This window comes from Melanaphis sacchari, unplaced genomic scaffold, assembly GCF_002803265.2.
Source record: "Melanaphis sacchari strain LSU unplaced genomic scaffold, SCAv2.0 Contig8_pilon_pilon, whole genome shotgun sequence".
Classification (NCBI taxonomy): Eukaryota; Metazoa; Arthropoda; class Insecta; order Hemiptera; family Aphididae; genus Melanaphis; species Melanaphis sacchari.
Genome location: NW_020271635.1, coordinates 957497 through 985288, shown reverse-complemented (window position 1 = coordinate 985288; position 27792 = coordinate 957497). Strand labels below are relative to the sequence as shown.

At 24.6% G+C, this 27792-nt stretch overlaps 1 protein-coding gene across 1 annotated transcript in view; it reads left to right on the top strand.

Annotated features, from left to right (window-relative positions):
• Window positions 1–27792, top strand: part of LOC112602478 — a 212066-nt gene that overhangs the window by 26802 nt on the left and 157472 nt on the right. The window contains exons 2-3 of the mRNA XM_025350571.1: window positions 12203–12319; window positions 17672–17939. Coding sequence (XP_025206356.1) covers window positions 12203–12319; window positions 17672–17939 — 385 coding nt within the window. The remainder of the gene's footprint in view (window positions 1–12202; window positions 12320–17671; window positions 17940–27792) is intronic.

Sequence of the window (27792 nt, the reverse complement as noted above, 5' to 3'; positions counted from 1 at the left end):
AGACACCAGGTGGATTTTTAATTATTCGTTGAAATACGAGTATTTTATGTGTTCATACAATACTTTCTTGATTATATAATGTATTAATGTATTGTAAAACTGTACTATAATATTTTAGTTTAAGTTTATTTAAAATTTTAAAATTTATTAATTTTATAGTAATTAAAGATCTAACACTATTGAGAGAGAATCCATAGTTAAAAAGTTGTACAGTTATTTTTTAAATATTTTTTTCATAGGAATAAATAAACATTTTGATATAATATGATTTAAAACCAAATATTTCTTAAAACATAAATATTTTAAAATATAAGCTAATAATTTATTTTGTAACTGTACGTTGTGATAAACTATGAAACAATGTTTACCGTTTTTTGAACATTACTAATATTTTAACTTTTTAGTTTGAGTTGAAAAGTTTGAAATAGGCTATTTGCTAAGAGTTGAGCTATCACAGGTTCATATCTACCGTTTTTATATAATATTAAAATCATGTGATGATGATATTTATATAATACACGGTTTCCGATTTTTACGCTTTTCACTAAGAGCTGAATCAGAAAATGTTTAATATTTTCGTAAGTTTTGTTTGCTGTGTAAGAGTAGGTAATAGGTACCTACATTATGACGATTTAATAATAACATGTGGCAGTAGATGAATGACCGTTAATGGTATATAGTATAGTAGGCAATAGGCATACGCTATAGTTCGGCAGCCCAAATGATTTGTCGACCGTCACTCGCTTCATCAAGCAACTCGATAAAAATTCCATTAGTCTTAACATACGACGTGAAACATATGGGCGGGCATACGCCACATTATATGAAAAAGAGAAAGAAATCAGCGTGTCTTATGCCGATTATATTATATGTATATAGTCTAAAAACAAATTATTTGTACGCCATAGTTGTTTATATTTAACACCTTTGTTATGCATGGTATTATATATTTGTATACCTCTATGAACTGACCATAATTTTTTTAAATAACAAATCAAATCATCAAATGGGATGTATAACCAGTTTTTTTTTTAAATTTAAAAATTATTTTCCCAGTTTTTTAAGTAAAAATATTGTTGATTTTCTAATAGTAGGTATTCCATGGTACTTTCAGTTTGTAATTCATTCAATCCAATATTATAATTTTATTTTTTTATGTAGTCTCGAAAGAAACTAAATTAAACTTAACTTAAATAATAGCATCGGATTAAGTTTTTACTTAATATTGTAGTACAATATTATATGAAAATATGTGACAGTTATTATAGCTCATGAAATTACTCGCCGTGTGTAGTACATAAAAATTCAATAATAGATCTTTAATTGAAAACATTGGCATATTTATACTTAACCTAACGTATAAGCTATTACAATTGTCTATAAAGTTAATAAATATTATTGTCATTATTACGTTCATAATAGTATATTATATTAACATAGCTTATTGGCAGTGTGTTTACTAATCTAGAGTTTTATTTGTGTGTCGAGAAACCCACGCGGATGCCATTGTTGTTCGTCCTACCTGGGTGCAGCAAAGACTGTCGACTGTCGTACTTGGTTTAATTTGATAATACATACGTATATCTTGTGAAGTATGTTTTTATTTATTCACTGCCACTAACGTAACTTGCACAAGCTTAATATGAAATTACTAAATATCAGTATAGCTTTCTATTCAATTTTGTTTGATAATTTTATTACATCAACTTAATAAGTTAATAATATAATATATTATTTGTTTTAAATTAAAACTATTAAAATTGTTAGGTTTTTTAATATTGGCACTTTTACTTCGATAATATAAACCCGAATATAATATAGTGAGTGGTATACATAAAATAAAAATATATTCTTTAGCATACATTTTCAGATTTTCAATATTCTACAATTAATTGTGTTTTTACACTTGGACAATTCACACACACATAAATATGTATATTTTTTTCTTTTGTTCGTTCTGTCTTAAGCTATTCAAATTTTACCGTCTACCCAAATTTATTTTTTAATATTATATATTTGTAGATTTGTAATACTAATGAATTGTCATACAAATTATCGGTAAATGTAATTTTTATAAAATAAAACAAATTTATCTCAAATTTTATCTTTTATTATTATAATTATTATTTTTATCCGAAATGTAGAATTTATAAGGTTATTTATTTTAGATGATACTTATAAATTATTATATTTATTATTTTGATTAATTTGGGTTATAAAATAATAGAAACGCTTTCAATTTGAAATTTATGTCTTTTAAATTGTTAAAATAACGTTATAAATCTTCCTTCTTTAGTAATTTCATTTTTAAGGGTTAATAAAATGTTTATAACTTTACTAATTTAAAATATTGTTTCTTTAGTCTTAAATAATTTTTTAATGTTGATAGAAATAATAAAATTAATTTTCATTAGTTTTATTGTTGTAATGGAATGTTTAAATTTCGTATCTATCAGTTTTATAAATTGTCATATATTTTATTATATTTTCTTCTTTTTATGCTATCCACCAGACCGTAAACGACCTTCTAAGAGGTTCAGCCTGAAGACTATTTAATGTTGATCCTGTCCCCGGGGGTATGGTACATTCGTTTTACTTCATGAATTTGACCAATTCCAAATAGTGTGTGATTTATGCCACCAACATTATATAACAATCGATACACTTAGCATTGTTAAAACTTCATTTTAAAAATGTTAAAAAAACCGCAAAATTAAAAAAAAAAAAATTATTAACCGCATCGTTTACAACTACGAGAGACCAACAAAGCATTACGTTCTTATTTTTTTTTTTCATTTGTCCATTATTCTTTTCACGCTTCGGAAAGATGAGTAGAGTGGCTTATCATTTGAACCGAGACGACATGGCGTCCGGCGTAGACTCGTTTAAAGGGCGATACTATAACGTGTGTCTATTTTAGATTCGACCGATATTTTCGTGTTATAAACATGTGGGACATCATCCAAAACTTTATAAAAAACAACATCTACCTTTCACTAAACTTTAGCAGTATCATGAATAGTTATTGTGTTTACCAAAATTGAGCAACAACAACGTTTTCATCAATATTATTAATTAATAAAAGCTATTTTCCGACATAATAACATACCAGATAATATGATTAGAAAGTTCATTGTATTTTATTTCTTTTTGAATAAAAATTATCTTTATTTTTGTTAAAAGAGTTTTCTATGGTTGTTTAGTTTTGTTACAAATTTAAAATAACCACTTAATGCACTGAATATTTAAATTTAAATGTAAGATTTTAGTCATTCAAAATCTACGTATAAAATTTACTCTAAGAGGACTTGAATTATATAATACGCTTAAAAATAATTAATTAACTATATATTATTTGAGAACATTGATTCAAACGATTGTAATTTTAAAGTTTTTCTTTATTTAAATGAATTCGTTTTGTATGTTAAAATAACTTGTTTTTTCTTTAATTTGATACATGCATTAACAGCAAATAGGTACATGGTAAATGGCGTTTTATTAGTTATTTGATCATAGTAGGATATATAATACGATCAGCCATAATAAGAGTTTCTTGAAATAAAATATATTTACCATTCTACATTTCTACCTATTTTCATTGCTTGGAAATAAAATATAAATTGTTTACAGGAATAACGTGTCATTGAAAAAATTCTTTAGAATCCGTTACACCATCGTGTTACTCTATTATTTGCTAGCTGACTACGATACAACTTAGTGTGACAAACACGTAAAACGTATAAAACCGAGTACAATATTTTTTTCAAGATTTTGTTATTTTTTTTCTTTTATTATACTTACATTGAACATAATGTCATGAATAAAATGTATATTAAACGTACATCTGATGTATAATATAATATATACCTATATCCATATATTTTTTCGACCATTGCAAGTGGTATTATCCATGATATTTTTAACACACGCAGCACAAAAGGTATATTCATTGCCTTATTGTATTTATATAATATTTTTTTTTCCTGTTGACTTAGTAAATTTTTATTCAACAGCTTTTTTTTTTAATGCTCATAAGTCTTAAATTGGATTACTATAGTATTATATACAACTCAATTTTCTTATGTAATAATTAATAATTAAACCGCAATACCACATGTAACGTAGTTTTCTATACTTTTACATACCTACACGTCTGTATACAATACTTAAGAGGTACATAATATGCATTGTATCTATTATACAGTGTTATTCACAATAATTACCTGTATAAAGTAATGATCAATGATTTTAGGTTATATAAAACGTTAAAATGTCATTACGCTCCGTTAAATACCGATATTAAATTTGCTCAATAATAAAATATATTAAATAAGCTGCATTTATGCGTATACACTATCATTTACAGTATATATTATTGGGGATATTTAACTGCCGTGTTTATAATAATATCTGTAGTTTTTAAATTCTATTATAATTAGTGAATATAAGAATATTATAATAAATAGAATATTCAACTATCACTATAAATTTTTTGTATAAATAAAAAAAAACCATTTCGAAGTTTTTCTACACATTTTTGTTAAAAATATTTAGTTTGATGGATTGTGGTCAACATTTTAGGTAGCTATAACCAGTGCGGCATTTAACATTTTTTTAACCCGAGGCAAAATATGAAATTAGCGCCCTTTTATATCAATAACCTTTTTGTTTTTACTTACTATAATTAGAAATTTGCGCCCCTTTATAACTAGCGCCCGGGGCACGTACTCCGGATTGCCCCCCTCCCCTAGATCTGGTGCTGGTTATAACAACTCTATACGTTATTACAGCTTACAGATAAATAAAAAATAAACATAAATTGTAATATATTTTAAATCACTATTGTTAATCTAATTTATACTGTGCCTGCTTATATATAATGATAACTTATAGTTCATAGTAGTAGTCATTTGATTAAAAAATAATATTTAAATGCATCAATTAGAAATATATTTTTAATTATAAATAATTGGTTTTAAACTATGAAAATCACTAATTGTTTTTCCAGTGAATTTATGAAATGCTAATTAATGAAATCTGATTCTTTTTTTTATTTGATTGTTTGATCTACACTAGTCTATGATGAGAATTATATTTTAATTTAAACACTGTTATTTGTAGTAAAGTATCATAAATTATTTTTAAATTTCCATGTAAAACAAAACCAATACATTTTTGAATGAATAATCAACATGGTCGAGTAGAGTTATATAAGTAGTATTAAAAAATAAATTATACTGGGTACTAATATTTTTATCATAAAATTACCAAAATCATTAATAAAATTATGTCTGCATGTCTATAATTATAAGCAAAGTATTTAATGTTTAAATTTTGGGTATGTTAAACCATGCTTATGTATTTATGTATGTATTCAAAAGTATTTAACTATGTAAAAAATTATAATTTTTTAAAGAATAATAATAAAAATTAGTTTACTAAATATATCGATGTGTGCTTATTTTATGATTTTGAATAAAGTACATTCAATTGATTTCAACATTTTATCAATCGTGTTCAATGTTTTAATAATTAATAATTTAACTAACAATGTTTATATCAGTTTAGATTTAGTTCTAAAAACTCATTTATTTTATTTTTAAAACATGTTGAAAAAATTAAATTTTTGCCTATAATTTTAGTATATTATATTGAACTAAGTATCAATAGTAAACAAAGTTCAAGTGGAGAGTGTATTAATTTTCTTACTTGTCTAACGTGGTAATCTTTATTCTTAAACTATCAGAACCAGTTTCCTATTAGAGTAAGAGTTACTGATCAGTCATACAGTGAGTACAAAAATTGACTTTAGATGGTACCGACTACTGGTGGTACCGCTCCTAACGTGAACATATAGTAGGTATGTAATACTTTATGAAGAAATGTAGTTGTTATATGTATTATGATTACTATTATAGGGATATATTATATATAACCAATTTAATTCATAAAAATCTTTATTAAGCAAAAAACAATCATTTTGTTGCAGTAATCACCAATTTATTTATTTACCTAAATATTTTTATTATTCCTATTTCGTAATTATCAAATTTGGTGGTTTTGTTTTGAAATATTTTTTATATGTTCAATATAATCATATTTTTGGTATTTTTTATAGGAATATCATTAAATGGTCATTGAATTAAAATTTGTTTTATTTAAATAAGTTGCGTTTGTACGTTAAAATTTAGCAATTAAAAGTTTTATCTTATTTTTTTAATTTTAGAATTGATATATCATTCGTAGCTTAATGTATTGCTATACAATTTTTGAAATGTAGTTTATTGATTATTTAAAGACATAATCTAGTTTATTTTATCTAGCGGAAAGAACATTTGAGTATCTTGTTTGTTATACGTCTATTTTATGAATTATTTAGTGACTTATCTTTGACATGGATTTGTACTTAGCCTTACAAGTTTAAGTCTTAAGGTTTACTTTGGTAATGTTTTAGTAAAGTTACTAAATTATATGTTAGTGGATCAGTAATTTAATATTTACGATGCAGCTTTGACGTTTATTATATATTTGATAATTCAATCATTTATTACAAATTATAAATATGACTATGTATTGATTAAATTACCTACATATAAAGTATATATATTTTTTTAAATTAATGAATTAGTGTCATTTAATAGAGTATATTCAAAATGCCAGTACTGGTTATTGAAAAAAAAAAAAATGTTTAATTATTCTATTTTTAGTTTAATATTTTGTGGATTTCCATCGTATTTTTGTACTGTTAAATAAAACATTGAATTTTATACCATACATGCAATTGTATTAAATTCAGTTGTCAAATTTGCTTTTAAATTTTGCTTTTTTTAATTTTAAATAATTATTGTATTTTTATTAAGTATTTATAATTATATTAAATTGAATACGTGTTATTTAAAACTTATAAACTTTACCGTTAGTTGAATTTGTACAAACTTGATAGGCAAATTAAATTTTTAAAATGATTATGTTGATATACATGTATACATTGTATTATTAATAGAAAAATGAATTAATAATAGGTATATAGGCTGATATACCATCTTTAATCACAATTGTTTTTTATATAAAATAATTTATTATTTTATTCAAATTTAAATAATACATCCATTACAGTAACTTACTCATTGACAAGGTACAGTCACCTACTAATTTTTACTAGTTTTTTTTTTTTTTTTTATATATAAGTTTTAAACCCAATGGAAAATTTTGCATTATTATTTTTAATTTTGTATTAATTACAATTTTTGTAGCTTTTTTGTTATTTTTTAAAACATTATGTTTACTAATAATGCGTTTGATAAAAACATTTATATATTTTATAATGAATTATAAAAAATCAGTGAAACGGAAATAATTTAATAGTACTATAATTTGGACATTAGATAAAAAATTTCCAGAAAAGAAATTATTGCATAAAACTTTACTTTAAAAAAATAATAATATCTTTATACAATATAATAATAATAATAATAATAATTAAAAAATAATAGTAGTAATGTGTACATTTTAGTGAGAAGTTCTGACTTTTATGAATCAAAAAGCATCTTCTATTTTGTTTATTATTTTTATGGGTGAATAATAATTGGGTAACCTAATAATATACAAATAAAATGGCGATGAAAAGATTCTATTGATTGATACAAACAATCATTGGCTTTCACTGGTTTCCAGACGTTTCGGGTGTCTGGCGCCGAAATTTTGTATTGTTATTGCTATTACTATTATTACTGATTTACTTTTATAGTTAAGTCGCTTTTGTAAAAATTAAACTATATATTTTCATTCAATAGTTAAATAACCATGCATTAACACAATATTAGCAGTTAATTGGTAGTAAAATAATTTTAATACTTTTTAATTTTTACGTCCAATGTACATATATTTTTCCAAAAAGATATTACTTTTCTGAAATTACAATATTATTTTAAATTTGAAACGTCCAGCTGCCATTTAAATCAAAAGTTTGTGCTGTCTTAGAAAATAATCTAGGGCAAAACAGGACAGGTATTTCAGGTACAATTATTACTATATTATAATATACGGTATTATTTTATTTATTAAAACCATGCTAAAATATTATTTTATACAATGTAGTAAGGTGTATGCTAAATAATCGCAGATTTGTACTTTCTTCAGTCACTTTTCATAAGTCTTTTCTACGTGTTGTGCGTGAATAATAATAATCTTTAATGATTATACACCTTATCCTATTTTTTTAATACATGGTCATTTGGTTGATAATCGAGGTATAAAAAATATGGAAAACGTACCTTCGCCTATTCTCATATAAACATTACACTTAAATATTATACATGCCTACGTTATTATCATGTTTTATTATTATTATTATTATTATTATCGTTGGTACATTTTAAAGACCACTATCATAGTTGAATTTCGTGTACATACCTATATGCAATATCATTAACTGTTACCGCTACGTGTTATTATTTTCATACGATCAAATTATATAATAATAGCGATTCATCTGCTAAACATATATAGCTTAAAATAGTTTATCTTGATTAGATCTCTGCTGTATTGATTTAGCTGTATTTTTTATGAAATTGTCCTATTTTCTTTAATGACGACCGTATTTATTTGATACAATGTAACATTGTAACCATATTGGAATACGATGTGAAATACTTAATTCAATCATTCGTGAGAATTTGAATACTTTTGTCTGGTAGACTGTTTAAATTATTGTATATGTAGCATTTTATTAGGAAATTCTATAATACAATCGGCTTAGTATTATATTATATTTTGTTATAAGCCTATTGTATTATTTATAACAGTTCCATTTTTTTAGTTATTAATAATTATGATAGGTATATATTTTGAATGATGATAGATGGATTTAAACATTTTATATTTCTCTGTAAAGATATTTAGGAAACTGGCTACTAATGTTTACATAATATTAATTTTAGTTTTTAAAATAAAAGTGTTTAATGATCAAACTGATAATAATATTATCATAGTAACCATTTATATAGATTTTCTCGGAGACAGTTACTTAATTTTGTTAATTATTTATCAACATGGAAAATGTTCTAAAATAATATGTTTAACATGTAAACATAATATGTACCTACACGTTTTGATTTTCAGATATGTTTATAGATCAAAAAATAATTTATGGCGTATAGATGTTTTCATTATTCATAATTTAGCATATAAAAGTAATATGCATATATCACCATATTTTCAAGGCAATTAATAAATAATAATATTAATATGTATACTATATTCTTGAATAATAGGTATTATATATTGTTTATCAGTCTATATAATATCTTTATTGTTTACATTTTAATTTAAATTATATTTTTTGATATCAAACACGTATAATTGTATTTTTAAATACTTTGAATTTGGTTATTCTGTATAGTATTTAATATAGAGCATAACATACCATTATGGTAGGTGATTTTGGACTGTTAATTATGAATTGTAAATAAAAATATGAGAATTGACATAAAAAAATAGTAAGTAGTTGTGATAGATTTGGGCGTTGACAACTATTCGATGGATGTAGTCAGGATTATGCAAGAATGATTTTTAACTTATAAATGTAATAATTTAGCTTTTTACTTTTGTTTTATTTTATCTACCCCAGAGTAGGTTTATATATAGTTATTAGGACGTGAAATATAATTTTTATATCATATTTATGCTGAAGTCCCGGAAGGAAGTGATTTATCCCTTGACCTGTATAATGTATTTATAGCAAATATACCTCAATCAAATAACACCCTTCTTGAAACATACGCTGCATGATGATATCACTATTCTTTCCTTTTGTTCAAATTCTAACCTAGCTTCAACTGTACTTCAGAATCATGCTAATAAAATCGACGAATGGACTAAAAAATCCGAATCAAAATAAAGTACTTAGGCATAAAATTTGATAAAAGACTAACCAGGGGCCCCCCATCTAAAAGAAAAAATAAAATTAGCGAACATTAGACTTCATCTCCTCCGACCCCATCTCAACTCCAAAATACCACTCCAAAACAAACTTATTACATATAAGTCAATCATAAGACTAGTCTGGTCGTATGAAAAGGCAATTTGGGGTCCGGCTAAACCCTCGAACATTAGGCCAATTCAGGCTTTTTAATCAATTGCGCTAAGGTTAGTAATCAAAGTCTCTTAGAACATTTTTAACTTTTTATTATACAATGATTTAAAAATAACAACAACCATTGAATTAGCAAAAACAATGTACAAACGTTTTCATCAAAATTTAAGCACGCATAGAAATACATTAATAATACGCATGTCCACCTTCATCCTCCAAAAAAATCCACCACGCAAACTAAAGCGAGGTGTTACCATTGGGTTTCTTCCTTAACACGTTACTTATGTCATTTTATTCTATGTTAATATCAAATTTGCTTATTGTAATTATTGTGTACAGATTGGAAATTGTCTTTCTTAATAAAAATAAAATAAAATGTATTTATACACTTATTTTAAATTCAATTATAAGCACGTGTTTCTATGTATTTATGATATGTTGATATTTAATAAAGGCTTATTGGTACTAAAATTACATTCATGTTAAAAAATATCTCTATCTCTAATAACTAAGATTTATTTAATATCAACTTTTAAATACAAAAATATGTTGATGATAATATATATAGATATATGTACATTATTTTATGTACTATTTTTAATTAAATTATATTATTTCAATATTTTAATTTTAGGGTTAATTTATTTAAAATAAATATTGAAATTTTATTGTTTTTGAGTTAAGATTGATGTTTTATTAAACTTACTAAGTACAGTACATAGTAAATAATTAAGCAACATTATATTTAAAATAGTATTTAAATCTAAGTATTAAGTACCTATACTTACATAAAATAATATATTATATTATTGTTTAATTTAAAAACCAATATACGCTTTTTCTTTTAAATTTTTCATAATTTTCTTAACATATTGTTCCATTGTTTCATTTAAAATAATATTTTTAATAATGTGCACTTGTTAAATTCAACAAAACGTAGTTGACTACATGTAACAATTACATAATATGTCTTTCTGTTGAAAAATAAGAAAACAGCAGATGTTTAATGTTTATATATAGATGTGTACCATATACCTTTAAGTAAAGAATGAAATGTAAAAATATTTTTATGTGGACTACATAACATCATTTGTGTAATTTTGATACTTTTATAAAGTAGACAAACTTGTTAGTCTTTACGTGGGTTTCACAAGTTACATTATAATATTATATTATTGTTGAGGTCAAATTCATAGATCATATCTAAGATCATCGTCGCTCGTATATCTCGTATATCTCTTGCATCTTGATTTATCGACAAATTAAATATAAACCACTAACTCTCAAATCATTTTTACCTGTACAATTTGTTTACTGCATTATTACTTTTGAAATGCATTACAGAGCATTAAAAAAAAAAAAAAACAAAAAAACAAAAAATAAATTGTCGCATACGCTTGAGACTTTTTGTCGTTTCGTATTTTACGTGTATAACTAAAGTACTATATAACATATACAACCAACCGCGAGTATATAATATTAGTATAGTGTTTTCCTTTAACTGCACAGCTGTAGTGATGTTATTATAATATTGGTATTTGTGCCACTCGGTGTGTTCAGTATAATAATATTTTATTGAAAAAAAAAAAAAATAACATACATTGTAAACTATGAATATTTTCCCATTTATATTGAGTAAATGCACATGAACAAAAATACAGAAAAAAAAAATATAACAATAATGGAGAAAAAAAAGGATTTAGAGTGTTATGACGTCCGTAAAATGATGAATGGCTTCTTAAATATAATGATCCTAAACGGTTTAATAGCCCTCGGAAACCTACCTGCAGGTATTGGTAGTAGTAATTACGACCGTCGTGGGCAGTCGTCATGAATATACTTGGTTCCGTAACTGAAATTTGAATTTTTCGACTCCCACATTTAGGGCTTGGCATGGATATTTCATGTTATCATTTTGAACCCGTGGGTAATATCTATATCAGATATGTTGTTTAATTTATCATAATATTATACTACTCTTTATGCAGTTATCATCTATACTAGCCACCATAGTTTCTGTGTTAAATTATACAGTTTATGTACCTACATGCTTAGATTTTTTCTGCTTCAAATAAAATGTATTAATTACAATGTCATCGCGTGTTTCAGGGTTACGAAAAGTGAAAACAGCGATGATCTGATGTTAAGTTGTGGCAACGAATACTCTGAACCAATCAATGCTTACGTACTTCCGGACTCTCATATCAACAAATTATGTTCAGCCAGGTGAATATTATAACTGTTGAACTATTACTCATTTCTTAGCCCCTAACCGTAATTAGATCTCGAGTAAACTCGATTTAAAAAAATAATATATTTAAATTTTATTGAAAAAAAAAAAACAATGACATCGTATTACGTTATAATGTAGTGTAATATATGAATTTAAATTAATTTCAAACATAATTTTTTAAGTTATTATGTGTATACGTTATGTTTTGTGTAATAATAGTTCGCGTATTTTATTATTGTATTTAAATAGGTATGAATGAAAATATTTGTATTTATCAGGAAGTGTAAAATGGTAATATTTTATTTATTGTAAATCTAAATATCCTTTCAATAACGTTAACCTCAAATTAGACAGTATGGAGATGTATTGTTATTTGTTAGCGATTTAGTGTAGTGCTATAGAACAATAGATGTTTAGTTATTTTATCTTAATAATTAATAATGTTGTTATTGTAATATTTGATACAAACATTCATGTCTTCTGTTTTCGTAAATATTTTTGTTTAGAAAATATTGTTTACTCATCAATACTGGTAGAATTATTGTTGTTGATATTATCAATGGGCAATTAAATTTTAGTCTAACTGCTTTAAAATTTTAATATTATGTAATTTCTTAAGTTATTATACTTATACGATACGCTTTATTTAGACTTTTTGTAAATGGTAGATATAATTTATTCATACAATGTGTGTATAACTACATACAATGTATAATAGATTAAAGGGTGAAAAACTTTATATAGCTCATACGTATTTGTGTATTTCTCGATCAATAATTACTATATGTGTTTGTCACGATGTACACGACGGATCTTATTTTATTATTAACAATACAGGTTTGGTGAGTATACCCTGTACTTTATATTATGGATATGTCATAAAGATATAATATATACATATTTTTATTAATTTTTATTTTATATATAAGAATGCTAAATAATGACACTCTTTAGGGTTGAATCTAAAATAAAATACTATTACAGAGTACATAGTGGTTTAAAATGTACATACAGAAATAGTTTTAATTATTTCACTTGTACTCAGTGTAAAAAATTACATCTTGCATCTCGCGGTATTATAATCTATTTTAGTTTTTTTCTTTTATATATATATTAACATTTGTCAAAATGTATTATCGTTTATTTGAAACATTTTTATGAATTATTTAAATTGGAATTATATTTTATATTCCGTTTTTAATTGAAAAGCTTCTTCACATATATTATAATATTTGCTATGACGTATTAACTGTTAAATGTATACTCTTGCACATTATCGAAAACATATACTCTATACATTTTTATTTTTATACAATATGTTGTTTTTAAAATTAAACCATTGGAATTAAATAATAATATGATGTCATACACATAAAAATGGAGACGTGTATTTAGTATATTTTTATTTGATTGCGTGCATCGGGAATGATGCACGCATTGGTAACGATCTCGCAGACTTGCGGATGTACAAAATATAATATAATATATATTTATAGAATTACATATTGTGCGCATGTTTAATATAGGACAATAATATTAAAATATAGTAAGTTATACCTACGTATATGTATAGGATTATGTGTGACTATATGAGTATATAGAGTTTAGCGTGCAGCAGCTGTTGGATTAGGACAGCGCGGCGAGGCCCTGGGGGAGAATCGGGAGGGATACACAACTGGACGACCTTGAATCGAATATTTTGTTTACGCCTCGCAAACAACAGGGCTGACCTTTGGTTCGGATCGTATGCATTGTGCGCCGAGATACCGCGAAGCGGACATAACTTTTATCGATCGAGTTGCCCGGCGGCGGCAGCGGTGGTGGCGGCATGAGTTTTCGACCGTTACCTCTGATAACAATAATAATTATACACTTCCATCGGTGGTTTTTTTTTTCATTATTATTATTTATTTATTTTATATACATATGCATGGTTTATTACGCGTATATGTAACATCGTTATACTATATATTATAATCGTCGTATATTATTATCATGCCGTAGTCATTGTATACATTTATATACACAGAGAAAGGGGAAAAACGAAGATGACTCGGTGTAGGTTTTCGATTGATAATCATTAAATTACATGTATTTGTACGTACCACGCGGCTTATTGTATAATAATTTACGCAAAACTCCGCACAGTCCGCATGTTCTTATTTTTATTTCTAACTACAACATTGAGTTGAAAAACATACGTGGGAGGCCCGCTACGCATGTATCTATGTAGAACATAATAAACCTTTCAACATCCCGACATATATATTTTACTTTTAGAATAGATGATAAAATATAGACTTACGCTTTTAGTGATTACGATAACTATATTCCAATACGAACGTTCGTTTGAATTTGATTCACGATGAAAAGGCCATATACGCTCGTATATTTTTGTAATTTATACAATTACCGCTGATAATTTGCGTGGTACCTATAGTAGGTAATAATAGTTATTAAACATAAGCACGCGTAGTCAGATATTTTAAAACAAATTTAATTTTAAAAGTTTTATAAGTATAACAATTAAGATTACTTTCAAAATAATATATCATAATTATTATATTTTATATAAGCCGTATCAATAAGTGTAAATAATTTTATTGTTTGGATATGGTATTTTCCCATAGAAAGTATTTTTCATTCGCAATGTTTTAAACAATAGTTCTTAAATATATCAATTCAAGAACCTTATAACATTTTTTTGTTATGATCAAACCAAAGTTGAAACTCCTTAAATTTTTGGTAGAATGGAAGATTTTAATATTTGTAATTAGCCAATAAAAAAGTATCTGTGAAGTGTGAATTTTTAAACGTTAATTTTTGTTTAACTATTTATTTAAATTAAGTCAGCGAAAACAAAAAAAATAATTGTAAAAGATACACGTAAATAATTTTCGGTATGTTAAAAATATAATATAAATGAAAGTCATTAATTATTTTATTTTAATTAAAAAATTTTTTTTATGGTTTCTTTGTATATATCCAGCTAATTAAAAAGTATCTATGTTTATATTGCTCACTTATTATACACTTATAACATTGTAAACTATAGTAGCTCTTAAATTGTACATATTATTAATTTCATGTTCATGAGGTTGTTTCATTCCGGAGTTGAACATTATTGCTCTTAATTATTATAATGGGATAAAACAAACAGGATATTAAAAACTAACGCTGTTTTATTTCTATCTAAAATACAATTATTTTTATTGAGTAAATACAAATCGTAACAGTACGTTAGTGTATATGCTAGATAACTGATGCTATAATTATTAGAATATACACAAATAAATGTATTTAAAAGTAGATGCATTTAGTAGACATTTATAGTTATATTAATATAATTCTAAACCAATTGAACTACTAGCTGCGTAAATTTATAAAACTCGTGTTATTAGTTATTAGTTATTACATTGTTATTTACGGACAACTTGGTAATGTAATGATACTCACTTGTGTATAATACACAATAAAATATAGGTATAGGTATACCAAGTATAATAAATATGTGATGAAAGTTATTCATTTTTTCGCACGAGGACAATACGATCTTATTTCTTGACATTCACAATCCGTACAACACACCTTTCACTATTTTGTGGTTGTTAGATGATAACATAGGTACTATATTTTAGTCATATGCCAACTTAAAATTGATTTGCTATGTAATTTGAATGTGCCCAATAAAATATTGAAAATAAGAAAACTCGTTGTACAGATTTGTCGCGTTACAATCGTCTACTCCAATCTCAATGTTAAATCTAAGGTAAAATAATTATATTATATCATATTATATTATATGTATATGTTTGTTACCTTCATAAAAAAAATAAATAATATTTATATAATTATCATGTATAAATTATATTATAAAATTCCTATTCCTCTACCTACATAAACCGCGTACATTTATGTAGTTATATATGGTATAGTTATGTTAGATTTTGATTAAAAATAATAACGATGGATGTATGCGTATAAAATAAATTAATTATATATTTATACGTAATTTTTTATTGTAAATATTGTATTACCTGTATAATTTTATCAAAATTAAGTCATAAATAAATACTAAATACTGTTGCTGTGGCAATAACTAAATGTAAATGAGATATTACGCAATACGTAGTTTGCATTTTTATATGGGTACTTAAATCAATCAATTGTTTAAATTTAACTTATTGAACGCATAATATTAAGTTGGTATTCTTACAACACGATGTATTATATTATATTATGTCTTAAAAGTCTAATTTTTATGTGAGTATGTTGATAGTTGCATACATCAATGAAGGAAAACTTTTTAAAACAAATAATTGACCCATTTTGACAACTAATTATATTTTTATCTAAATTTAAGTTATACAATCATCTTGGACAATGCATATATTTAATAAAATATCGGTTAAGCATAATCAACTCAAATACCATATTTGATTTTTTTTTTTTATGAATTTACGGTTGAACAATGATTTCTATACATTAGTAATTAAATTAAATATTGGTATGTTCAAAAACGCCAATTACGACAAAGTTATGAAAGAATAAATTACTTTTATAATTGTTTAATTTCAATAAATAAAGAAAAATTGAATAAGTAAATGTCTATCTATATCAATGAATAAAGTATTAGGGTACTCATAAATTAATTTTAAATTAAGTTAAAATTGCATAGTATATACATTTTTAAATTGAGTTAATTTCTTAGAAATAGATCATATGTTTAAAATCTTTTTAAAAATAAACTTTAACATGATTATACAAATCCTAAATGTTGAATTATGTATGGTTTTGATGTATGATATGGTTATTTTTTTTTTTTATAATAGAACTTTTAATACTTATTTTTTTTTTTTTTTTCATAAATTCAATACTTAATATATTATTACTATATTTAAAAATAACATCATGTTATGTTATTTGTATAATTATTAATAATCATTTGTATAATATGAATATATTTTATTCTTTGTAGAGCTTTAAATACTTAGGTCATTAGTTGAAAATACATTATTTATTTAAAATGAAAAAGACAATATAAATACTATATTGTAATTTATGAAGATTTTTTTTTAATTATTTTTAATAAATTACACATAATTAATTTAAATAAATTATATAATTTAAATTTTTTTGTTATCTTTTATTTTAACTAAGGTAGATAGTTGACGTAGAATATAACTTACACAAATAGAGCTCATTATGAAATTATTATTTGAATTGATAGCTTGTTACGATTATTTTATAGTGAAATTTCTTTAAAAAAAAAAAAAAAACAATTTTGTTGTAATTATTTGATATTTTGTATAATTTAAAGTTTGTAATCATTATTTTATTTTTAGACAAATGTTTCCGGTGTGTGATAACAACTCAGATTATTCAGTAACATACGAAACACTAAAGCCAGTGTTAGTATCGTCAGATACAGCATCTGTAGGCTATGGAAAGTTGGAAACTGTGCCGCTACCTATTGGTGGAGCTTCGGGAAAGAAAATGGCGACCATCAACGGTGGAAATACAACTACCCCTAATATTTGTATCGAGGGTGGCCGCATTGAGTTCGTAAAATCTCCAATAGATTGCGGCGATGAAAAACAGGACTACCTAAAGGTAATATTGATAGAAAGCGCTAACGTGGTTATTATTTTTTTTTTTTATATATAGAAATTATTTTAATGACTCCAGACATTTTTAATAATTAATAATATTATTATAATATAATAAAAGATATGAATTTTATTCGTTTGAAGAAATTCTATTAGTTTTTATCGGTATGTTTCAATGATAAGAGTATTAATCGATTAAATTACATTTATTGTTTTCAGAGTTATAATTATAAAAATTATATTTATTCGTATTATGGTTTTCAATAATAATAATAATAATAATAAAACTCCAAAACTTTTTGATTTAAAAAGTATAGACAATGCTTAATTGCAACAGACAAAAATATACGCGTATAGGTTAGGTTAGGTACTCGTATAGTTTATTCAATGGCTTAAATAAGTCATTATCTATTTACGTGTGTTTGTTTTAAATAATAATATAAAAGGTGGAAATAAATAAACAATTACTGCAAAATAAGTAGATTTAAAATTATTAACTATGTTACATCATATTGTTAAAATTATAGATCAAAAAATCCAAATTATGCATACATATATTTTAGATTTCTATAATACATTTAATAAGTTATAATTTATAATACAGCGTAGCGCCTATTTACAGAAACCCCTAAAAAGCGGACACATCAATTTTTTATTCTAACCATTATATATAAAGGTTACACCGTATAGAGTTCATTATATTGAAATATATATCAAAGAGATTTAATGAACAAAATAATAAGTAGACATACTTGTTTTTATGTTTTCATTTTAATTGTTATTAATATAGTTTTGCTTTTTGGCTCTTACAGTACGTTTAATATATTAAATAAGTATTCGTAAAGAGGCTTATGATTTATATTGTAATCCAAATCATCAGTAATGGGTTATTAGTTGAAAGCCTTGCGTTAGCTTAGGTGAAGGATTACACATTTCGGCGTAATGGAAATTATAACCCCAAGAGAATTATACTCTTTCACTGTCTTATAGCAATATGTCGGCGCAACAACTAGGCAATTTCAATGCATTTGTGCTCAAGAACTTGTAACCTTGTATTTATACGAATATTAATATTAATAGTTATTCTTGATTACGATTTCAAAATTTGTGTACACAAATTTGTTGGTTTTGTAAGTATAGATGGTACTATTTATATATATTTAGATATTAGGTCAAATATTAGTTGCAGTAGGTCAGACATATTTTCGTAAACTTCATTATTTTATTAGCAATATAATCTTGGTTTTAATATTTATTTTCTATTATGCAGTTATAATGTTTAAAGTATTTAAAATGTTTGATTACCCATTGAAAATAATAACGATAATTATTGGTATACACCCATATTATGTATGCCGATAATAATCGAATACTTAACTATTATTATTTAATTAAGTTTGGATATAGCTTTATTTATTTATTATTTTTTTTTTTTTATAACTACTAGTTTGAACTGTTTGGATGTATATATATTATATAATAATACATTAATATTTTATAGATTTAAATTATTTTTAAACAGTATATTATTATTTAAGTATGGATTCGTATCAGATTTCTATTTTATTTGTATCTTAAAGAATAAATAACTAAATCTTGTCTGATATTACAATAGATGAGTGTATTTTGTGTAAAAGTAAATATTTGTATCGTTTTTATTTCTTTTTAGATAAAAATGCTTTTGTTAAATTAAATCAAAAAAATATCGTTATCTTAAGATTTATTTATCACAATACATACATACATATATATATATATAAATAGTTTCTGGTACAATTTAATAATATTTTAAAAAGTCAGTTGGATGGTTGACACTATAAATATTATTATTTTGCAGTGTTATTCTAAGATATTTTGAAAGAATTGTATCGAAGTTTGTGAAAATGGAGGTCTGAGTTTTTTCTTCGCGCAGGTGAACCTTATTGTTGAAAAAAAAAAGGAAATATAAAAGTGTGTGTCCATTATTCTCGTGACACACTGTTTATTAAATTGGAACGTGCTGTGACAGTATAGCGCTATAGCAGTCAATATAAAATTGAAAAGACCTTCGGGAAATATTGAATTAGAAATAAACTCTGATGATGAACTTCTTAGAAATTCGACGTTATAACATGAAAACAATATTGTTTTAATAACATATAGAAATTGAAATATTCCTAAATATTTGTTTGCATAATATAAATTTGTATGTAATGCATGTAATATTTTAAAATACAATTAAAATTTATAGTATCAAAGTAACAAACTCTAAGTTTTAAAATTAAGTAGTTTTCCATATCTACAGCCAAACAAGCGTGTTAAATATTCGTATAGATGATTTTGAAATATTAAAAGCATATTATATATTTATAAAAGTGTATAAAATTTTTCAAAGAAATTTAATTTAAAAAAATTATTTTTAGTATGAATGTAAATTTTTAATTTTTTGATGATAATAAGACAAAACTATAACCGAACCAGCAAATAAATTCATTTTGACAAATTAAAAAGTGAGTAATGTACATTTTAATCTAAAAAAATTATTATAATTACAATATTTCTTCGATTGTTTTCTTTATTATTGATATAGATTTTTAAAATATATTTAACTTCATATTTTACATGAAAATTAATTTTATCCTTCGGCTTAATTCAAATTTGGCTATACAAATTAGTTTTTTTTTTTTAATTTCAATTGATTACGTAAAGTATTTTTGTTATTTATCATAAAACTAATTTTGACAGTTTTATTATATTTATTTTTAACTAGTCTTTGCAAAAGTATTTCCGAGTAAGAATGAAATATTTGAATAATAATAAAAAAAAAAAAGAATAGATTTAAGACTTATAAGGATCACATAAATTATAAGCATGTTGGAGAATTTTAACTATTTAATTTTTTCAGAACATTTTATAGTTGAGTAAAAACTGTAATGACTAATGAATATTATGTTAAATTTAAATTCATTGATAAATTGTTGTACACGACAAGAAACGATTGTGAAGGAAAACAGTCTCACTGTTTGGTAACAATTGATATTAAACAATTATAATAATAATTTAACTATGAACAATTTTTTAAATATTTGGTTTTTTTAAATTATTTTTATTTTCCCTTTCAAAAGTACTAATTGATTCACCTCACTGTCACAAATTTTCTTTAAAGTTAATGATCAAAGGATTTTTTTACTAGAAAAAATAACATTCATTATTATAAAACTAATACGTTTTTGCTTCAATCAAAATCTAAAAATGAGATAACACTTTATTAAAAATAAATTATTTCTACATTAATATATATATGTAGAAATAAAATAGATGGTATTAATTAATAAACAAAAATAAAAAGACTACTCAAGTTATTAATTGATAGGTATACAAAGCCAACTTTTAAAATAAATTATTTAATCGATTGCATGGTTTTACAATTCATAGCATTTGATAAGTAATAAGTATTTGAAGTCTTTAAAACATGGATAGTTTTAATAGTTTTACTAAATAGATTTTAAAATTAAATATTATTGCTTTCACATAACATGTTTATACATGTGTTAGTTTTTTGTTTTATCAAGGCGTGGCCTATTAAGTATTGTCGTTTAATTTATTTTTTGATATTTTAATATACTTCAAAGCTTTCTCATTAGTTTCAACTAAGCTCGTTAATTAACTTTATGGATGTTTTACTATAATACGCTTAATACTTGATCTAGAAAATTATGTTCACGATTTCAAATTAATTTTAGAATTTAACATAAATTAGTATTGCAGTCTTAAACAGAATATCGTAATTTAGATAACGATAGTATTTGATAGAATCTTATATCAATGTAAAGTTGTATATGATTTAATTTATTTACACGTTTAATGCATAGGTACCAATTATGGTTATTTATGTAGTTTTAATACTGCAATTTTATTTTATATACATTATATATTATACATTAATTATATTCCATTATTTCAAGTTAGAGCAGAAAAACTTGATAAGCTAGATTTTGTCATCTTAATTATTTTTTTTAAGTAGATTTTTTAAAGTTGAACGCAATATTTTGAAGATATTTATTGAGTAAAATTTAATTTAATACTTTTAAAACAGGTTGCACTAAATAATAAAAACTGTTTACTAGATATCATTGGAAAATAGAAAGAAATCTGCAAATTATTTCAAGTACTCGTAAATAGAATTTAAGTTATTTATGATGTATATTTCGAAAGTAAATTTTATTGGATTACAACTAATAAGTTTAGGCAGATAAATTATTTTAGTATAAAAAAGAATCTGTTTCATGTGATGTGCTTAGAGATTTTTATATTCATTGAACATTTATAGACATATTATATTAAGACTTGTTTCAATATTAAATGTTATTATTCTATTCCGTCATATTCAAATGGTTTGATTTTTCATAATATTTATACAAATATCATCTACAAAGTTTTAAGAATTTTGAAATCTTGTTATACTGTTATTTTAGTGATAGGATTTAAAGTACATTATATACTTTTTAAAAATTTTATCACGTAATTCATACGGTATATTTGTGGTAAAATGTTTTTTTAAATATAATTATACAGTCATAATGTGTGCAAAACTATATTTTTTTAGTTAAAAAAAAATCAATTAGCTGTGTTTTCCTCCCTTTGAAACTTTTCCTATGGGACCCAACGTCACGGGGATATCGTAAGAGGATAAAGTGAGTCCTTTGGGACCTTTAGGAAAGGCAGTGTATATACACTGACACATACACATAAACATTTTGGTCGTAATTCAAAATCGCACATAACGGATTTAACGATGAACAAAGGATGTGCTGGGGGGTCAGTAGTAGACTGCTTCAGATTGTCGAAACGTAATCCTTTTAAGACCGAGGTCGCTGTTGGATTAGGTTGCTATAGTATATATAAGGATTATTTCACATTTTAGGTGTCTGAATCGACGTTGAAATACTGAGTAATAGTGTGTAATTTGAAGTACAAGGATATCTATCATCGAAACATAATAGCTGCTATTTTTAAGAACTTTTTAAACAACTCGAATAATAGTTATTCTTTTAATTTATTTATTAATGTTTGATTGGTTTTATAAATCAACAATTTCCATCAGATTTAGTTACTTAAAACAGTTAAAACTATCTAGTTTTAGAAGTTGAAATGTCAAAGTTATAATAGATTGACTTGAAAATATAAATATGACTTAACTTTTTACAGCAATAGACAAAAATTAAAAACTTTATTTTGACAAAATTGAAGTAGTTCTATCTCGTATTACACAATAATGATATCTGAAGAACAAATTAAAAATTAAATTTGATTTAAATATATATAAATAACAGAAGTTTAACTTCAGAGTCTATTAATTTATTTAAAATTTAAATAAAAATTTTTAAATAATAGGTACTTTTAGTTTTAAAAATGATCATTAAAAAGATAAACTGCAATAATACAGCAATTGCAGTACAGTGCTAACTATATCTAACGTTAATTAACTTATAGTAGTATAATGTAGTCTGAGAAATAGTAACTACTATACTTAATTATTTTTTACTGTTTAGTATATACTTCGAATATACTTTAATTTATTTGTTTAATGTTCGTGATTAAATGAATAGCGAGTATGTTATTTAAATTTCGTAAAACATCTTATGCCATGATTATAGGGGTCTTATAATTTCGTACGGTATGGAGATTAGTATTTGGTTAGTATTATTCAGTAGGTAAAAATCGTATAAAAAAAAAAGTTAAATATATGTCTATCGTTTAACAGAAGTCATACGAAGATTAAGGAACAAATATAAGTACATAAGGATAAGAAATCCAAATGCTTAAAATGTGTATAATAAAAAAAAAGCATAGAAAAAAGCTATTAAGTTTGTTCAGAATATGAGATCTTTAGAGGAGTAATGGCCGCCGAAGGCGGTTGAAATAAAAATATAACAGTATATATACTAACTGTAGTAACCATCTCTTCCATCTTTTCGGCGATTTTATTTATTTTTTTTCTACTATGACTCTGTGGTAAAGGGACAAGTGGAAAAAATGACTTTTGAACGGACTTAAAAAAAAATAGGGGAGTCTCTACGAAAAAGGGAATATAATAATAATAATAATAATAACATTTTTAAACCAACAAAGAGCCTCGTCATCGTACGCATTACTTTCATTTTTTTTGACTAATGTGGCTAAGCTCCTAACACGCTGTAGCAACCCCAAAACCAGTGGCAATTTATTTTGATTCAATTTATTTTTATATATTGTCTTTATTCCGGAAACACTTTTGCCCGTGTGTCGTGGGAAATTATAAAAAAAAAATCAAAATACGAGGAAAATAAATCAGTATTGTGGCTAAATTCCAAAAATATCGAAAATAGTTTAGCCGCAAGCATGTTAAAATTCTTATGCTTTTTTTTTAATAATTTCATATAGTTATACGAAACATAATGATTAAAACGACATAAAATCATATTTTTATGTTCATATTTAATAAACGAAATAATTACATTCATAACTTTAAGTGATGATTTAAATGTGAAATAATTTAACAATAATTTTTAATAATCTTATAGTACATATAAGTATGTATGATAAATTGTAGGTACATACATATTTTTTACCAATTATTAATTATTGGAAATAAAAAAATTAAAATAAGTAATTTTTCGCGTGTTATTGATTCTTATAATATATTTATATAATATGTAGAATAGGAATATAGAAGATAAGTGTTGATATCTTCTTATGTAGGATTTAAAAGTTCAAAAGTCATAATATAGATAATTGCTTTTGCAGTTTTATTAATAGGAACTTTTAATTTAAAAAAATAGTAACACAACTACACACAACAAATTCAATATGTAATTATTATTTTGCTTTGATAAGTTTATTGTGTTAGTTTAAACACTTTAAACACATTTAATTTAATTCACTATAATGTTTTTGGATTGTGAGCAGAGTTTTGATTTAAAGTAAATTAGTTTTATTTATCCGTTCAAACGTACGTTATGCTATTAAATATGATACATATTAAAAAAAAAAAAAAAAAAAAAATCCTAGCTCAAAGAGAATTAATGATTATCAAATATCTACTCTAATAATATAAAATATGTTTATTTATTTATTAAATAAACATCACTTAATGTTTGATCGGTTGTAGACTTATCAAAGATATTAAATTAGAGAATGTATGTTTTTTACATATTATGTTATGTTGACAATTAAGCTTGACTTTTTTTCTTGACGTATTTACACTTGTATATCACAAAGGTGTTTTAATGATATTATCAATTAGTGCTCGTTTTGACAGTTTTTTGTTTCATATGTAAAAAAATTAAATAAGAGGGGTTGAGGAATTGGATTAGTTGTAGCAATGCTGTCAGTCACATGACGTGCACAGTGCACACATTAAACAATATGGGTACACCCCATAATATTTCGTTACACGTTTTCACATAGTGCTTGTATTACGATAGACGTTATAGATTTTCTAGAAATTTTGATACTTAGCTATGGGTTGTCATATAAATAGTTATATTTAGTGGTTTTATTTTATTGTGTGATTTGGCAAATCGAAAAAAAAACAAAACAATATGAAAATAACACTTGTATATTTACGAAAGAATAATATGTATTTGTTTACCCTTAACGTACACAATATAATATTATGTGTTTTACTTAAAAAATAGTTTTATAAAACTTATTTACAGTTATTTAGTTGAAATATTTGTAGAATTGTATATTATGAAATGATACATTTTATTATACAAAGATAAAATATTGTAGGTATTATAATATTGTGTTTTCGATTAGAAAACAAATTTTCACAAATTAAACTTGAATATAATACATTTTATAATTCACACATAAAATATTCTTATTTAGATAAATTTAAAAGCAAATAAGTGTAAAAATACACGTAGTAATTATACCTATTTCAGTTCTTAATTTCATAATAGAAATTGAGTTATAAAACGTGTAGTTAATTTGGTAATAGACACATTTTACTCGTATTATATTCAAATAAGTTGAAAATTCAATGAAAATCCTTTAAAGTTTAAAACTGTTTTAAATTATGAAAATCTCATAAATTATTCTGATGAAATTCTCTAAATAGTTGAAACATATGAATTTATAATCATTCACAGATAATAATAGTCTTCATATTTAAAATTCCAAACTGTTAAATCTATAAACCTTGTTTTTGTATGAAAAATGTATTATTTTAAAAATTAATTTTGACGCATATAAATATTCAAATCTTAATAGTTATTTTGAAAAAATACCCAAATGAAATTATGACAGAATTTTTTTTTTGTAATATATATATATAGTTTGTTTTACACTAATAAATTGTAAATGAAAAATATGTGAAACTTAAACTTATTTTTACGATCTCTAGTAATTTAATACTGTTATTTCACAGTTGGAAAATAACGCGTTATAAATTAAAGGAGTAATAAACAAAAATTAATAAGGATTTAGATGAATTAGTCGTTATTAATTATTTCGTCTGTGTCGGCAATATACTTTATTATACGTGATATTATCATGTTTATACCATAGACTTTATACTAGTAGTATATTTTACCAATATTATTTTAAATTTTTCTGCGATGTATACGTGTAAAAACAACGGACAAAATCTCGTCGAAACTTTTCGTGAGTCGTAATTGTTATTATTATTATACAAATATTTTTAGTTCATCACGTCCAGCGTGGTTTTTATATTTATGATAAATACGTGACTATTGTCAGTTGTCACTAATAATTCTACCGCAACGGTGCTGTATATATATATATATATGTAAACATAATGTACGAGCATAAAATGCAACAGCGGTGGCTACAATTTAGCTCTTATTGTTTGCATATAATATTATGCTAAACATGACGGTGACTCTCGCGTACAATGGTCACCGGCGCAACGTATATAGATGGTCGTGAGATTTTCGGTCTCTAAAACGAAAAACAAATGACGTAAAAAAAAGCGGTGGAAGAAGTCCACGGAGGGCCGTAAGTAACCCATACATACAGATAATTGTTTCGGAGAGGCAATCAATATCGTTCGGCAGCGATGCATTATGGCTATTGTTTTTGGCGGATAGGCCTGCCGCGCATTCTCGGCGATTCGTAAAAACCTTTTTTACTATATTTTATTCCTGAAGTAGTAGTATATACTCGTATACTAGTTAATGCTAGCGTACAGGGTGGGTCGCCATATTTTCCCATAATGTAGTATTAGCGACAACACGGTAAAAGTAGAAAAAACGCACAGTGATCCGCCGGGTGTGTACACTAGTATGTAGTTCTACACGAAACAATGGATGTCTAATTTTATCGAGGTTTCCGGTACGTAGGTATACTGAGCAAAATTTGGCCGACGTTTGTGTTGTGAAACCGTTAATTTTATAATTTAAACTCATAATAATAATGACATAATATCGTACGATGGTGTGTAATAGTATGCGCGTATCATCGAAAATCAATATTCGTGGGGACTGTCAGAATTTGATAGTTTATATTGCAAAGAAGCGCAGTGGGTGCACTGTTATGCTGTAGATGTCGATGATCTGCAACCGACAGGCAATTATAGTAAAGAGTGAGATAGTGTGAAAGAAAGAGGGAGAAAGAGAGATAGACTATATTAATACACGGTGTTGCTCTTCGCTGTAGATATAATACTCGTATAGTGATGAAAGGTTTTCGAAAACGTTGTGTTGAATAGTAGCAACGTTGTATATTACGGTTTTTTTTTCAATGTAATATTTGGTTTTCATTTTTTTTTTAAGTACTATAGAAGTTTCGTGTCTTTCTGGAAATGTTTATTATTATATTTATATATTTTAACGTCACGGAATAAGAAATAATGATTATATTATACAGCT